Genomic DNA, 17,588 nt, shown 5'->3' with positions numbered 1-17,588 from the left:
AAGGGTAAACTGGCTGGGCTAATAGCACAAAATGTAAAGGGGGGGAGACACTACCATGAGTGGTAATATAACATTGGTCATAGGTGTTGGAGCAGCACCTTTTATAGGATAGGTAGGACAGAACGAAGTCAAGTTCTGAGAGAAGTAAAGATTGAAACAAACCTTCAGTTTGAGAAAGAAATCAAACAGCATAATCCTGGCACGTTGGATCAGCAAACACAGCTGTTGGTTAAAAATTTACAGCAATCAGCAGAAATTTTGTGAGCATGGGGTTGATCTGAGATTCTGTTATTCTGTGCAACGGATTAATCTGAAATGTACCCTTTACCCTGTGGCTCCTGCAAGGTGCAATTTGCACCCCCACACTACTACAGAAGTCAGACAGACGCTCCTAACGTTCTAAAGAGAATTGCCTGAAAAACTTTCAGCAATAAATATCTTCTGAAGTCGTCAGCTGTAAGGAAATTACACAAAAATTCACAAAATTTCATACATAACTAGTGGGATACTTGGGTACTGGAGTAGTGCTAGTTAGTGTAAGAAAAACATGAAACTAACGAAAGTTATTATTTATTTTGCAAAAATTCTGAGAAGTTATGAATTGAACAAGTTATATCCTGTTTTTTTTTTCAGAATGTGAAGTTACCTCTCAAGGATAGGATTCGCTAATGAAATTTCTATATTTAAGTTAAGAATGGTTGTTGACTTGGCAGAATGGCTGAGAAGCACGCCTACTCAACTTGAATAACTATCCTTTAGAATGTTGCTAGGTACGGTCGAGGCTGTTGCATGTGAAATGCAATGAAGTGTACTCTTGTGGAGGAAATATGGGGCTTGCAATGGCTGTAGCGCACAATACCGTAAGCTGCAATGCCTGCTGTCTGCGCCACTCGCTGCTGACAAATAAAACTCTCATTCTATCTGGATTGACCTTTGCCAATCAAACTATCCCTACGCCTTGATGAAGTCAAGGAGTCCTATTCGCCCCTAGTTTAACTATTGGCGTAGTACACCGGTCAGATAACCAGTCCACCATGATGCCACTCAAAAATTCGCTCACAGGCGTTTAACTATAACTCTGTCCATTCACACCGCACAATAAGTGTGTCGGCCAACACAGTGAACAACGCTTAATCGCAAGGACTCAATATAGAGAGTTGCACTTCGATTTGCTCTTGACAGAGGTGCTCTTCCAGTGAAGTACTGAGGAGAGACTGGTTCCTCGCTCCAAGAGCGACAACGGAACGGCACCTCTCCATGCCAGACATGAAGGGGTATATCTTTTGGTCTCTTCCATTACTCCTTCAGCTCAAGGCGTCAGAAATATCGTCTGCCAATGAGAATTGCTCTTCTAAAACGGGAGAATGACGTTTCGTTTAAGGTGACCAATTCGGAAATCTCTGAAACTGTGTGCTATGTGTAAAGAATACATAGGCTGGCCGCTCCCACACAATGAGGCGGAATTTGCTTTTAAGCCAAACACGGGGTCATTCCTCCTTTCCCTCAGGTGATCGCTGTCCACTCCACGGGCGGCCACCAGCTGACGTAGATGGGTTGGGACTGGCCTACTGGCATGTGGTTGCCTCTCTCGAACTAAAAGCTCCTATGACCATCGTGTCTGGAATGTATGTGTGTACGCCAGCCTCGAGTATTTCAACCACAGAGCGCACTTGCGATTTATTAGTTATTTGCATATTGTTTACATGAATTCATACAACACTGACTTTATCTTATCGAGTTTGGGTTCAAAAGAAGCCTCTTGACGTGCGGAATATGATTGTGAGGGCTGAATATGTAAGCAATGAAGGTCAGGAGAGCATGACGTCTTACAATTTTATTTTCACCCGATTTCTTCTTGGTGAATGTGAAATGCCAACTATCTTTAGTCCATCAAAATATTCGAGGGCTTCGAAGTAATTATAATGAACAACTTATGTGCATTGATGAATTAGAGTCATCGAACCCAGTTGGTGTAATCTGCCTCTTTGAACATCATGTGACCACTGTTATAGATGTGTTAAACCTTACAGAATTTAAGGTAGCCTCTTACTTCTGTAGAGAAGATATGGAGAAAGGATGAGTTGCCATATTTGTTAAAAACAGTTTTAAATTTAAGAATATTGACATTAATAAATTTTGCTTAGAGCAGCACTTAGCAGCATGTGCAACAGAAATAGAATTTCATAATAGGTCCTTTATAATAGTAGCCATATACAGAGCACCTTCAGGTAATTTCAACCTGTTTATAAACCGCCTTGAAGATATATTACCTCATCTAAAATTTAAAAAAAACACAAATAACTAGTGGTTGCTGGTGATTTTAATATAGATGTCCTGAAAACACTGTCAGTGAACAGTTACTAAAATCAGTTACATTGTCATTCAATTTAATTTCTACTGTAAATTTCCCAACTAGGGTGTACAAATGTTCTAAGACAGCCACTGATAATATCTTTGTAGACAATTCTAGGCAACTAAGCCACATTACAAAACCAGTAGTAAATGGGCTATCAGACCATGACATGCAACACCTAACATTAAATTTTGAAAAGTGTCAAGGTAAAACATCTATCAGAACTGAGTACAGAAGGCCAATAAAACAGTCTAAACTGAGAAATTGAGGAGATTGCTCAAAGAAATTAATTGGATGGATGTTTACAGCATCCAAGACACAAATGGAAAATACAAAACATTCATTAAAAAAGTTAGCACCTTATTTGAAAATTGTTTTCCCCTGAAGGTAACTCAAATTAAGCAGAAGTCTAATAAGAAACCATGGATCACTCAAGGGATAAAGACATCATGTGAGACATAAAGGAAACTCTATCTAATGTGTAGGGAAATATTTGATACTAGCATTATAGCTCCTTACAAAAATTACTACAAAATATCGAAGAAGGTTATCCAGAATTGTGTTATGAGAAGAAGATAAATACATCCAGCAATAAAATAAAAACAATATGGGATACAGTTAAGTTACTTATCACGTATCACAGGAACATTCCCTGACTGGCTTAAATATGCTGAAGTTATACCTCTCCAGAAGAAAGGGGACAAATAAATGCCGTCAAATTACTGAGCGCTCTCACTTTTGCCAGATTTTTCAAAAATCTTTGAAAAGCTTATATTCATGCATCTACTTAAGCACCTTAGTGAAAATAACGTACTGTCAAAGTCACAGTCTGGGTTTCTTAAGGGTATTGATATTGAGAAGACTATTTACACTTACAGGGCACTTCAGCAGTAGGCAATCAGATATTATCTGACTGGGAAGAAATTAGATGTGGTGTTCCCCAAGGTTCCATACTAGGTCCACTACTTTTTATTTTGTATATTAATGACCTGCCATCTATTACATTACTGTCTTATTTGCAGATGATACAAACATTGAAATAAATAGTAAATCAAATATAAATGTAGAAAGGGCAGCTAATCAAATTTTTATTGACATTAATAAGTGGTTCATAGCCAATTGAAGGACGCAAATACCAGCAGCGAAAGCCGGCAGTGTATGATTATATTAAAACTGTAGAACATCCACAATAGTCCTTTTCATTTGTAATTGTAGAGTTATTTTGCCAAGAGGTGATGGAAGAAAACAGTTATCATAGACAAGAATTCTTCCTACTTCAGTACAGTGATATGCAATTCGTCTCCATGCTTAAGGTCTGTTGGTTAATTGGTTGATTGGTTGGTTGGTTGATTTGGGGGATGGAACCAAACAGTGAGGTCATCTGTTCCATCGGATTAGGGAAGGATGGGGAAGGAAATTGGCGGTGCCCTTTCAAAGGATCCATCCCAGCATTTGCGATTTAGGGAAATCACGAAAAAACTAAATCAACATGGCCGGCCTCCAGTTGGAACCGTAGTCTTTCCGAAAGCTAGGCCAGTGTGCTAACCACTGCGCCATCTCTATCGTTTGAAGTTCTGTAGTATTTCGTTAGAGCAAGTAGACAGGGAGACTTGGAGGAGAGATGCGACAGACGGATGTGTAAGCTGTCTTAGGGATGACAGTGTTTCGCAGAGTTTTAATGGCTGCCAACAGGCGACCTGGCGATGCTGGCGGGTGGCATCGTAATGGCGTGGTCGTCGCCGGCGCTGCCCAAGATGAGCCTGACCCCTTCGCAGGGGTCGTGGGCGGGGTCTCTGCCGTCGCTGGGCGCCGCCGTGGGTCCCTGGCTGGGCGGCTGGCTGTCCGACAAGCTGGGCCGCAAGGCCACCGTCATGCTGGGCGCCGTGCCCATTGTGCTCAGCTGGGTGGCGCTCATCTTCTGCGAGTACGAGCCCGTCTGGCTGTGCGTCGTGCGCTTCGTGTCCGGCCTCGGCGTCGGACTCATCTTCGCCGCCATGCCGACCTACGTGGGGGAGATCGCTCAGGTACATGTCGCTCCTCTCCCGTTTTCGTGCTTGCACTTGGCTGTACCTGATGGCTTCTAGACATTGCAATATCACTATACTCGCCACTGTGCTCCTCAAGCCAATCCATCAAACTCCTGCTCTTGTGACATGCCACATTCTCATGTTGAAAAATACCACTGGGAAACATGACCGTCATGAAGGGGCGTACATGGCCTGCACCCAGTGTACAGTACGATACTCTTTGGCCATCGTGATGCATTGCATGAGCAGCACTGGAGCCACGCACGCCCACGTGAATGTTTCCCAGAGCATAATGGAGCTGCCACCAGCTGGTCTCTGTCCCACAGTACGGGTGCCAAGGAGCTGTTGCCCTGGAAGACGACGAATTCGCGTCCTCCCATCAGTATGAGGAAGAAGGTATCGGTATTCGCTCAGCCACTGTGTCAGATTCCAGTGCCGATGGTGACGTACCCATTAGAGTTATAGTTTTCAATGTCATGGCGTTAACACTGCCACATACATGGGTCGTCAGCTGCGGAGGATTATTATTAGGAGTGCTCGGTGCGCTGTGTGTTTAGACACACTTGTACTCCATCCAGCATTAAAGTCTGATGTTAATTCCACCACAGTTCGCTGCCTGTCCTGTTTTATCACTGTGCCCAGCCTACAACGTCCGACATCTGAAATGAGGGGTGGCTGCGCAACCCAAACACATCTGTATGTCCTTTCACCTTGGTTTCGCCATGTGCTGAATACACACACCGCTGCGCTCCTCGACCGCCCGACAATTCGTGCAGTTCCCAAACTCCTTATGCTGAGCCCCCATGTCATCAGAATCTGCCCCCAGTCAAACTTTGACAGATTGTGCCCCTTCGCCATTCTACACACGGACAGCACAGTCACTGATACTATATGCACCATGTGTATCTGAATAGCAGCCATTCCTCGCCAGGTGACGCTGCTATCGCCTGGATGGGCGAAATTAAATGAGTGTATGGCATTGTTGCCCGGGAGGCCCCTATTCGAGGAAGTTGGGCCACCAAGTGCAAGTCTTATTTCATTCGACGCCACATTGGGCGACTTGCGCGCCGGTGATGAGGATGAAATGACGATGAGGACAACACAACACCCAGTCCCCGAGCGGAGAAAATCTCCAACCCGGCTGGGAATCGAACCTGGACCCTGTTGCATTGGAGGCAAGCACGTTACCACCCAGCGAAGCAGGCGGACGCCTGGATAGGTTTATATCGATAATAGGTCGGTGGCCATAATGTTCTGCCTGATCAGTTTATTTCAACCTGGTATAACTTTCTTTAGTTAAGGCAGCATATGCGCCTCCCGAAACATAGAATCACATACTGTGTCGGTGGAGAGATTCCACTGCTGCAGTCGTGAAGGTAAGAAAGAGTACGGGATCTATGTATATCCCTTATCAGATCGCTAAGTTCACACCATGTGAGTTTGCGTGGTTCTCCAAATGACGTCATTGGGCTAAATTTAGGGTCAATATCATTGGCAGACGACTGCACTTTTTTGACTGTATGTGTTGGTTCAGCACCATCGCTATCACTGCTTGATGGTAGTACACGTGGGGAAACTGGATTGGCAATCCTTCTCCATGAACACAGGACTAATGACAGATGGGATGTCAGTGTATTGAATATTCCTCTTTCTCTAAGTGTTGACTCCTTTCCTTAAGGGAGGTAGGTACAAAAATAGCAATCCGATGCAAGATTTGTTGGTTCCCGCCAAATAGCATACATGGACATAGTAAACACAGTTCTTCAGTTTCAGCACCTCACCTCACATACAGTCACCTCTAACCACCATGACAATAATTCCAGTGACAAGTAAACTAACACAGCACAGGAGCCACATGGAAGAATCTGTTTGTCCATGGAGATTCCTTTGGTAACAGAAAAGTGTTACAGTAAAAATGTTGACCAGCCTTAAATTAAAATTTCGCTTTCTGGCAAAGTTTACAAAGTTATTCAGTTTAATGTCATATTTGCATACTAAGTAAAACTAGCACTGTTCATGAGCAGTAAGATGTAACACGTAGGGGAAAGGAGGAGGTAACGTGTGGGGAGGAGGAAAGCCTACAGTGGGGAGAATAAGGGGAAGGATAGAAGGGAAAGGAACGAGAGGAGAGATAAGAAGGGACACAGTTGAGAGGAGTGGAAGGGAACGGTGGGGAAGGGAGAGGACAAACGAGGTGGGCAGGAAAGGGAAGGGGAGGGAAGACAGAAGGAGATGAGAGAAGAGGAGAGGAGAGGAGGGGTGGAAGTGGGGGGAGAGGGGAGAGAAAGGAGTGAGTGGAGTGTTGGCTGGGGCAGGGGAGGTTATAAGACTACTGCAAACTATCAGATTAGTAATATACCGATAATGTTACTCCTGTGAAAGAATTTTTATTTTTGTGATTGTGACTGTGCGCATTGGAAAGGTACTGGACTGTTTTTCGACTCTGGAAAGATTGCTTTTGAGAGGAAACAACAGCAAAAACAAAGGGGAATCGAACCAAGTTTCTATTAATAATGAAGTAAACTGTAATTATGCAAAAGGTAAAGGTCGCCATCCTAATTAGGCAAAGTTGTACCAAGTACTAACATGATCCATAAAGAAAGTTACCTATTGCGATTGACTTTACTTGATACTGAACTTGTGTTTTCTGGTAAGATGGAAGATAGTAGCACAACTTAACAAGTTATACACTGGTTATTTGACTTTAACTACACAGGATGAGTAGTAATACGTTTAGGCTTCAACTGGCTCTTAGTAACACTATCTGTGCATTACAATAGGAAGATAATGATATTTATAGGTAAATGCTTACTAATGGTGGAGCAGTACTGACTTGGAAAAGAGGTTTTTTTGTCAGTTTAACTACAGGAAATTACTACTATTGAAATAGTTATGAAGTAATTGTATCTTTTGTACTGATCATTATTTGCATTCTCAAGGAATATTCACTTCCTAATATTATTTAGCTCAAGTGGAACATGTGAAACCTGGATTTAGTATAGTTTGAATGTTTCTAGCCAATTGCTTATACTTGATTGCTGTTGTTGTAATGTGAAATCTAAAACTTATCTATTGGTGGAATCAGATCGAGGCTGAGCACTTCAGTCACAACACAATACAGGAAACACTGTTAACAACATAACACATGAAGTTGTACATGTTATTATTGCAATAAATATATCTTTGAACTAAATACTTTAAATCTGCTCTTAGTAATTGTACTTTGATGAAATATTAACTGTCCCTTTATGAAAACTACACGAAGTGTTTCAAAACATAGGCTCACTAAATAATTATGTACTTTACGACTTCATCAATTTTATTTACTTTCATTAAGGAAGATAATGGCCTTTCAGTTCAATAAAATAGGATACTTAGATTTATCATAGCGCTTGGGATAGGACCATCTCCAGGTAAATGACTAGTGATAAAACATGGTGGCTCGACACAAAGTTTACAGAACCCAGAATTATTAATTAAAATGAAACCATATAACTGATCCACGCAAGTATGCATTACACAGTTGATAATTTCAGATGAAGCTGGTGGCAGTATCGATCTCCTGTGCTACTAAAAAAAGACGAAAAAAGTATCAATGTTTCTTCCTGTGTAACAAGCTCTGAAAATTCTCTTCTTAGCGTATGAAGAATAAGCCAAATTACTTCCGCATCTGAGTCTATATTATTTAATCTTCCAGTTCTTCTCACCTCTTTCAGTGCACAAGATGCCCACCCTTTGGCTGCAAGTCTGTCTGACTCATGCCACAAAGGACTTTCGCAGTTTGACCGCCAGATCCACTTTTTCTATTCCTGCCTAGCCACTTCAGTTGCAGAAGGACTTCCCACCGAGTTTTTCATGAATACAAACCTACTTTCCCTATCCGTAAACCAAAATTACAATTAAAGTTTTAACTTTTACATTCTTTTACAACACATTACTTTTGACATTACATCCATAGAGTAATTACAGTTACATAAATTATCATAAATAGTGAATAAAACATATACCTGGATGTTACATAGAAGAACATAGTTACACAGAAGTCACTTCACATAAAAATAGACAAAGAAGTTAGACCAGAGCAATAAACATAACATCGATAATAGCTTTACAAGCTGAGGAGCAAGACTAGGTTAAGGGAGGGGATGAGTGCAAATTTATAATCTCTAACTGTTCATGCAGTTTAACACATCAAACAAAAATACGAAGTTAAAAATTAAAGTCATCAAAGACACATAAGGAAATCTAGATTCTTCTAACCTAATACATAGGGGTTGAGAATTTGTGATGCAGGTTGATCCATCAGGATGAAGTTGTTAATCATCATGTATTAATAAACTATACTAATTCTGTTTTAGAGAACGGTAGAGTTGTTGAGTATGGTATTATAAAGGGTTACTGATTTTATTATTATTAAGATTGAGGTTAGAGTGTTTGTGTATACAGGTTTGCCCAGGAGGAATGGTCAAAATTCGGGGTTGTGACAGGGAAGTCCATTCAAAGCAAAAATTTCTAATAAACATGGGTTCTTACCAAGGTTAGACCAAAGTCTACAAAGAAGCCATGTATTACCAAAGGAATAGGGGTATCTTGTAAAACAAAAAGAAAACTGTATCTGTCAGTCCACAACAGTTCTGATGTTGATACTATAGCACATTACAAGAAATACTGCAAAATGTTAAAGACTGTAATACAGACATCAAAGCAAATATATTACAAGGAAAAGATAGTCATGACACATAACAAAATAAAGACAATATGGGATATAGTGAAGGAGGAGACCGGTAGAACCAGACATGAAGCATTAAGAGTAAATGATACATTGGTGGCAGATATGTAAAGTGTTGCAGAACTTTTTACCAAACATTTCATAACTGTTACTGAAAAGATGGAGTTGTCAGGTTCTGTAGATGCTGCTATGGAATACCTCAGACCAGACATTTCAAGAAACTTCCATAATATGAATTTGTCACTCACTACCCCAGCAGAAAAAATGTCCATCATAAAATCTTTAAAATCAAAAACATCTAGTGTGTATGATGAAATATCAACAAAGCTAAATGTGATTCTGAGTTAAGTAACATATTAAGATATCTGTGTAACCAGTCATTTATCAGTGGAATATTTCCTGAATGGTTAAAATGTGCTGAAGTTAAGCCACTGTTTAAGAAGGGAGATAAAGAAATAGCATCAAATTTCCATCCAATTTCACTTTTGCCAACATTCTGAAAAATTTTAGAAACAGTAATATACAATCGGCTTTATAACCATATCTCAAATAACATACTGTCAACGTCACAGTTCGGATTTCTAAAGGGATCTGATATTGAGAAGGCTATCTACACTCACAGTGAAAATGTGCTTAATTCATTAGGTAAAAAACTGCAGGCAACTGGTATATTTTGTCATCTGTCAAAGGCATTTGACTGTGTAAATCACAATATCCTTTTAAGTAAATTACAATATTATAGTGTAACAGGAAATGCTGCAAAATGGTTCAGATCTTATATCCCAGGAAACAAAGGGTGTTATTAGGAAAGAGACATGTATCAAGCTATCAGGCAGCATCCAACTGGGAGCTAATTACATGTGGGGTCCCACAAGGGTCCATTTTCGGGCCCTTACTTTTTCTTGTGTGTATCAATGACCTTTCATCAGTAACATTGCCAGATGCCAAGTTGATTTTGTTTGCTAATGATGCAAACATTGCAGTAAATAGCAAATCATGTGTAGTCTTAGAACGATTAGCTAATAAAATATTTGTGGACATTAATCACTGCTTCAAATGGCTCTGAGCACTATGGGACTTAACATCTATGGTCATCAGTCCCCTAGAACTCAGAACTACTTAAACCTAACTAACCTAAGGACAGCACACAACACCCAGCCATCACGAGGCAGAGAAAATCCCTGACCCCGCCATGAATCGAACCCGGTAAATCACTGGTTCCTAGCCAATTCCTTGTCACTAAACTTTGAAAAAAAAAAACAACACACTACACACAGTTCAGAACTTGTAAGGGGTATCCCACGAGTATATGCCTGACGTATGCTGACAAGCAGATAGAAGAAGTGGACAGTGTTAAATTCTTGGGATTACAGCTTGATAATAAATTCAACTGGGAAAAGCATACTACAGAAATACTGAAGCGTCTTAACAAATCTCTATGTGCAATGCAAATTGTGTCAGGCATAGGGGATATAAAAATGAAAAAGCTGGCATACTATGCTTACTTTCATTCCATAATGTCATATGGGATTATTTTTGGGGTAATTCATCAAGCCAGGCTAAAGTTTTCCGGGCACAAAAACGTGCAGTAAGAGTTATATGTGGTGAGAACTCAAGAACATCCTGCAGAAGCCTGTTTAGGGAACTAGGGAGATTAACTACTGCTTCCCAATATATTTATTCTTTAATGAAATTTGTCATTAAAAATATATCACTTTTTCAAACCAACAGCTCAATTCATGGAATCAATACTAGAAATAAGAATAATCTTCACAAGGATTTAAAGTCACTTAGTCTCGTGCAAAAAGGTGTACATTATTCAGGAATACACATTTTCAATAACTTGCCAGCAGCCATAAAAAGCTCAACAACCAATGACAATCAGTTTAAGAGAAGAATAAAGGATTTATTGGTGGCCAACTCCTTCTACTCCATTGATGAATTTCTCTGTAGAAACAACTGATTTGTGTGTGTATATATTTAAGTACAATGTAACTTCTGCACAATTTCAGTGCAGCAATGTGTTCATTGTAAATAAGTGTGTGTGTATGTGTGTGTGTGTATGTGTGTGTGTGTGTGTGTGTGTGTGTGTGTGTGTGTGTGTGTGTGTGTGAGAGAGAGAGAGAGAGAGAGAGAGAGAGAGAGAGACTACAATCTAACTTCTGCACCATTTCAGTGCAGTAAGGTGTTCATTGTAAATAAGTATTATAGTAGTTGTATTACACGTTTATTACCTTATAAATAAATAAATAAACTTTTTTATTTTAAATTCAGTGCATTAGTATTTGTAAAATGATTCTTTCATATAGTGTTCATTAAAAAATGACAGTCATTCCACTTAGGACCTGTGGAATGGTACGTTAGCTTATTTGTTTGAGTTGTAAATATTTGTCATGTATTGTTGTTTTTCTGACATGTTCTACATCCTGGAGGACCTCCTCACTACGGATCAATTGGAATGAAAGTAAATCTAATCTAATCTAATCTACAATGCATAACTTAAAAACTATGAGCACTTCTTCATTTTTAATACTGTGAAACAAATCTCTTCCACTGCTAACTCTGTGCTTTCGGTAGTTTGGTAGGAGGTAGCACAGACCAAAACAAAAAAAAGGTCTAGTAGACTTGGCTCCAAAAATGCATATCTTAAGAGCTCAGCAGAAGATATTTATTTCACAGAAGCGAGGATGAAGTGCTCATAGCTCATAGCTCTTAAAATATGCAGTTTAGAAGCTATGTTTACTGGTCATTTTATTTGTTTTGGTCCACTCTACCATCTCCAAAATATGGAAAGCAAAGAGCTTACAACAGAAAAGATTTGCTTATAGTACCAAAGATGAAGGAATGCTCTTAGCTCTTAAGGCCTGCTGTTCAGAACCGTTCTTACTAGACTTTTTTGCTTCCTGTCATATCCCTGATTATTTAACATGTCTGCAGCGAGGAGTATCTCTAGTGTTTCATCGATGTCATGGCATGGCTTGCAAAGTTCGATTTACCAAAAACTGTATACAGTAAAGAAACCATACATTCTTCATAACTGCTTTTGTAGAAGGGGTGAAGCACTCCTACCACATGCAAGTTTGTAAATGCACAGTTCAACATCAACACGGTTCTACATCACGTACATGTTGAAGACCGCATTTGGAAACATTCTGTGTGGGGTTCAGTATTGTCATTAGCCATGATTTTTATTTTTTTATTAGCTTCATTTCAAATGTGGATTCGAATGCTGTAGTGCTGTATTGTGTAATTTCCGTTGGCAGGCAGACGTCAGAGGCGGGCTCTCCTCGCTGATCCAGGTCTCGATGACGACCGGCTTCATGATCGACTACTGCGTGGGCCCGTTCGTCTCGTACACGACACTGGCGATCATTGGGATGGTGACGCCATTGGTGGCCGTGGCGTGCTTCGCCTGGATGCCCGAGTCGCCCTACTACCTGCTGGCAGTGGGAAAGGACGCCGCCGCGGAGAAGTCGCTGCGCTGGCTGCGGGACCCGGACCGCGACATCATGTCGGAACTGCGTCAGATGAAGGTCAGTCTATATTTGAGGGGGCAGCTTTGCAGAAGATTTCCAGTGAAAAGAACCGTAGACTGAGTGACCAAAAGTTATGGGAAGGGCTGAAACTGATGTCAGTCGTCCTGTTACTAAAGCCTTCGCATTTGTCTCCACAGAGTCCTGGTAGAAACGGGTTTATGATGTCCCATAATCAAATGGACGACAACTTGACTCATAGGGGAGCGTCGACCATGCCATACAGCTAATGGCCATTCATCGGACATTTGTGATCTTCCTGTGCAGTGGTTCATCTATGTGCAAGCATGGTCTCAAGTTAATGTCGGTCCCCTCTAGATACAATTGTCCTCAGAAATTCGAAGAATAGTGTGATCTGCAATATACTATAACCCAAGTGAGTAGGTATATCTGGATGAGAAATGACCTTCAATAGTCATTGACCTTGAAGGTTATTATTTGCACAACATGTTATCATCCTTGACATCATCATGTTAGCTAAAACACTAGGCAAACACAAAAACAATAGTCATTCTGAATTAGTGGAAGACTGTAAATAATTAGGCCTACTTTTGGTATTGAGTAGAATGCACCCTCAATTTAAATATGACAACGTCTACAAGTGCTACAACTATAAATATGCAAAGAGTCTTGATATTTCAATTTGATGTTCTGTCATAGAACGTAATGTCATCACTAAAAGTTTTCAGTAATGTTTCGCCATCATTTTAAGGGGCCAAAAACAGCGCATCACTAGAAAACATAACAGATGCCTTATATTACGCCGGCCGAAGTGGCGTGCGGTTCTAGGCGCTGCAGTCTGGAACCGCGAGACCGCTACGGTCGCAGGTTCGAATCCTGCCTCGGGCATGGATGTGTGTGATGTCCTTAGGTTGGTTACATTTAACTAGTTCTAAGTTCTAGGGGACTAATGACCTCAGAAGTTGAGTCCCATAGTGCTCAGAGCCATTTGAACCTTATATTACAACTGAACTACACATAACAGAGGTTAAGTACAAAACAAACCGGTGCGATATTTACCAATTGGAACTATGGCTCTCTAAAATTCTAGTTCTTATACTCAACCACAAAATAACACTATACTCAATCCAAAGGCCATTTTACGAAGGAATGAGGAAAGTGGTTGTATTATGATATATCACTTAAACAGCAATGTAAATGGAGAATCTTTACTTTGCTTACACACAACATGACTAAAGATGAATGAAAAGCAAAGATAATGACAAAGTTGATATTTCGAAAATAAAATTATTTATCAAAACACATGTAGGTTGTACATAGGTGCAATTACAAAACTCGAAAAATTCTAACACTGCAGCAAAATACAAGACATATTTTGTAAGCACAATGGGCTTTAGAATTGAATATTTCTGCATCAGAACCAAATCGATAATTTATTAAAATGTACACAATCTTAATTTGCACTACCTAATTAAATTATAGGTTAGTCGATGACCATATCTCGGTCTTGGTACATCTAAATACATAAAAATTGTCTGCTAAACGCTGCTGATCTAGCTTACAGCCTGAAGTACACCATGAATTATCAAAACAAACAATGTTATAAGAGTCGAGGGGCATGAAAGGGAAGCAGTGGTTGGGAAAGGAGTAAGACAGGGTTGTAGCCTCTCCCCGATGTTATTCAATCTGTATATTGAGCAAGCAGTAAAGGAAACAAAAGAAAAATTCGGAGTAGGTATTAAAATTCATGGAGAAGAAGTAAAAACTTTGAGGTTCGCCGATGACATTGTAATTCTGTCAGAGACAGCAAAGGACTTGGAAGAGCAGTTGAACGGAATGGACAGTGTCTTGAAAGGAGGATATAAGATGAACATCAACAAAAGCAAAACGAGGATAATGGAATGTAGTCAAATTAAGTCGGGTGATGCTGAGGGAATTAGATTAGGAAATGAGACACTTAAAGTAGTAAAGGAGTTTTGCTATTTAGGGAGTAAAATAACCGATGATGGTCGAAGTAGAGAGGATATAAAATGTAGACTGGCAATGGCAAGGAAAGCGTTTCTGAAGAAGAGAAATTTGTTAACATCGAGTATAGATTTAAGTGTCAGGAAGTCGTTTCTGAAAGTATTTGTATGGAGTGTAGCCATGTATGGAAGTGAAACATGGACGATAACTAGTTTGGACAAGAAGAGAATAGAAGCTTTCGAAATGTGGTGCTACAGAAGAATGCTGAAGATAAGGTGGGTAGATCACGTAACTAATGAGGAGGTATTGAATAGGATTGGGGAGAAGAGAAGTTTGTGGCACAACTTGACTAGAAGAAGGGATCGGTTGGTAGGACATGTTTTGAGGCATCAAGGGATCACAAATTTAGCATTGGAGGGCAGTGGGGAGGGTAAAAATCGTAGAGGGAGACCAAGAGATGAATACACTAAGCAGATTCAGAAGGATGTAGGTTGCAGTAGATACTGGGAGACGAAGAAGCTTGCACAGGATAGAGTAGCATGGAGAGCTGCATCAAACCAGTCTCAGGACTGAAGACCACAACAACAACAACAACAACAATGTTATTCGTACACCAAAAACTCATCTTGCAGTTCAAACCGCTGTCATCTTCTGCTTTTACATAGAGAACACTTCATCCCTATACAGGGTGAGTTACGTAAGACGTAACACCCCTTTTTATTTCGTGAACGGTTACACATATCGAAATGCGGTTTTCGGCAAATGTTAGAGAGTGGAGGGTTACCTGTTTTCTGTTTGTTTATTTAATGTTTTTAACGCTGGTACCAACGGAGATATTGAAGGAAATACATTTTTAAATGAAACCGTATAATTTTTATAGCTGCGTTCGATAGCTTTTGAGAAGACAAGTAAGTGCTATAGCGTTTGTTAATGTTCACGTTGAAAAATGTGGTAAAAAAATTCGAGAAATGTCCTAGAATGTGAGAGAATGGTGGCCATAATCGGAATTAACGGTGCCCGTGCTACGCTGTGTCAAAATGTCAACACATTTGCCTGTTTACTTGTCTGCACTGCAGGCCGTTCATTACTGCTTCGATATTCGTTGCTTGCAGACAAGTACACCAATGAGGAGACGATGGATATGCTGCTTTTATGTGGTGAATGTAAAAGAAATACCGTAAAAATAGTACAGCGGTGTGGGGCTACCTACCTGGATCGCCAGTGTTCGATGCTCCAGGCAATTGCACGGGTTATTAAGACGCTAGTGCGGATAGACTGCTTGAACTTCAAAAAGAGGACAAGAAAGAAGATTGCAACTGACAGAGGACGCGAAGAAACTGTTCTGGCTACGACGCTAATGGATCCGCGCAGTGGTACGAGACATATTGCTAAGGAATGTGGAATCAGGCAGACGACTGTCATTCGCACCCTGCACAACAGAATTTCCATTCCATCATCTGTCACCGCAGTAGGCACTCGACGATGGTGATTTCGAACATCGTACAGAATATTGTCGGTTCACTCTTCAGCAACTGATAGACGACGCTACGTTTTTCCATCGTTTGCTCTTTACCGATGAAGAAAGGTTTACAAACAACTCTAATGTAAATTTCCATAACATGCACTATTGGGCAGCCGAAAATCCACACTGGTTTCGTCAGGTGCAACATCAACGGCCGTGGAGCGTAAACGTATGGTGCAACAGGGATTCACAGAAGGGGCGACCGTCTAAAAGTGGGCAGGTAAAACACAGTAAGGTAGTTGTAGAAACGATTGGTATTGTATTGTAAGTTGTTGTAGCTGTGTTGGTGAAGACCCAGAGCTCCAAGCCCTAATAGAAAGCACTGAAGTTCAAATAGTTGTAGTTACAGAGAGCTGGCTGAAGCGGGAAATAAGTTCAACCGAAATTTTTTCAGACGATCTAACAGTGTTCAGAAAGGATAGATTAAATACAGTTGGTGGTGGAGTATTTATTGCTGTCAGAGGTAGTTTGCATTGTAGAGAAATTGAAGTAGATAGTTCGTGTGAAATAGTATGGGTAGAGGTTATACCTGATAATCGGACTAAACTATTAATTGGATCGTTTTACTGACCCTCCGACTCAGAAGGTATAGTTGCTGAACAAAGAAAACTCGAGTCTCATTTCAAATAAGTACCCCGCTCACACAATTGTAGTCGATGGTGACTTCAATTTACCCTCGATATGCTGGAAAAATTATAAGTTTAAAGCACAAAACGTCATCCAAAATTGTACTGAATGCTTTCTCGGAAGATTATTTTGAACAATTAGTTCATGAGCCCACTCGAAGCGTAAATGGTTTCGAAAGCGTACTTGACCTTTTAGCAACAAATAATCATGGACAAATAGTGAGTATTGTGACGAATACAGGGATTAGCGACCACAAGACAGTTGCTAATAGGCTGAATACCGTAACACCTACAACCATAAAAAAGAAACGCAAAGTATATCTATTTTAAAAAAAGCTGATAAAAATGCTCTTAACGCCTTCTTAAGAGACAGTCTTCACTCCTTCCGGTCTGATCATGGAAGTGTAGAAAAGTTGTGGAATGTTTCCAAAGAGATAGTATCGACAGCAATTGAGAGACATATACCACATAAATTAAGAAGTGATGGTAGTGATCCCCCATGGTACACAAAACGGATCAGATCGTTGTTGCAGAAGCAACGAGAAAAACATACCAAATTTAAGAGAACGCAAAATCCCCAAAGTCCGCAGAGTTTAGCACAATTTCGAAATAAAGTGCGCACTGCAATACGAGATGCTTTTTAATAATTTTCATAATGAAACTCTGTCTCGGCCAAAGAGATTCTGGTCATACATGAAGCACACCATTGGCAAGACGCAATCAATACCTTCACTGCGCGATAACAACGGTAAAGTCACTGTTGACAGTGCCACTAAAGCAGAGTTATTAAACACGGTTTTCCGAAGCACCTTCACCAAAGAAGACGAAGTAAATATTCCTGAACTCCAATCAAGAACAACTGCCAAGATGAG

General features: G+C 40.3%; 1 protein-coding gene across 1 annotated transcript in view; it reads left to right on the top strand.

The window, feature by feature from the left end:
• Positions 1-17,588, top strand: part of LOC126177075 (facilitated trehalose transporter Tret1-like) — a 122,943-nt gene that overhangs the window by 69,551 nt on the left and 35,804 nt on the right. The window contains exons 2-3 of the mRNA XM_049924313.1: positions 4,046-4,377; positions 12,373-12,642. Coding sequence (XP_049780270.1) covers positions 4,046-4,377; positions 12,373-12,642 — 602 coding nt within the window. The remainder of the gene's footprint in view (positions 1-4,045; positions 4,378-12,372; positions 12,643-17,588) is intronic.

The sequence above is a fragment of the Schistocerca cancellata genome, chromosome 3 (genome assembly GCF_023864275.1).
Source record: "Schistocerca cancellata isolate TAMUIC-IGC-003103 chromosome 3, iqSchCanc2.1, whole genome shotgun sequence".
NCBI classification, from domain to species: Eukaryota; Metazoa; Arthropoda; class Insecta; order Orthoptera; family Acrididae; genus Schistocerca; species Schistocerca cancellata.
The sequence above is the reverse complement of the archived record's forward strand: the minus strand, read 5'-3'. Positions and strand labels throughout refer to the sequence as shown.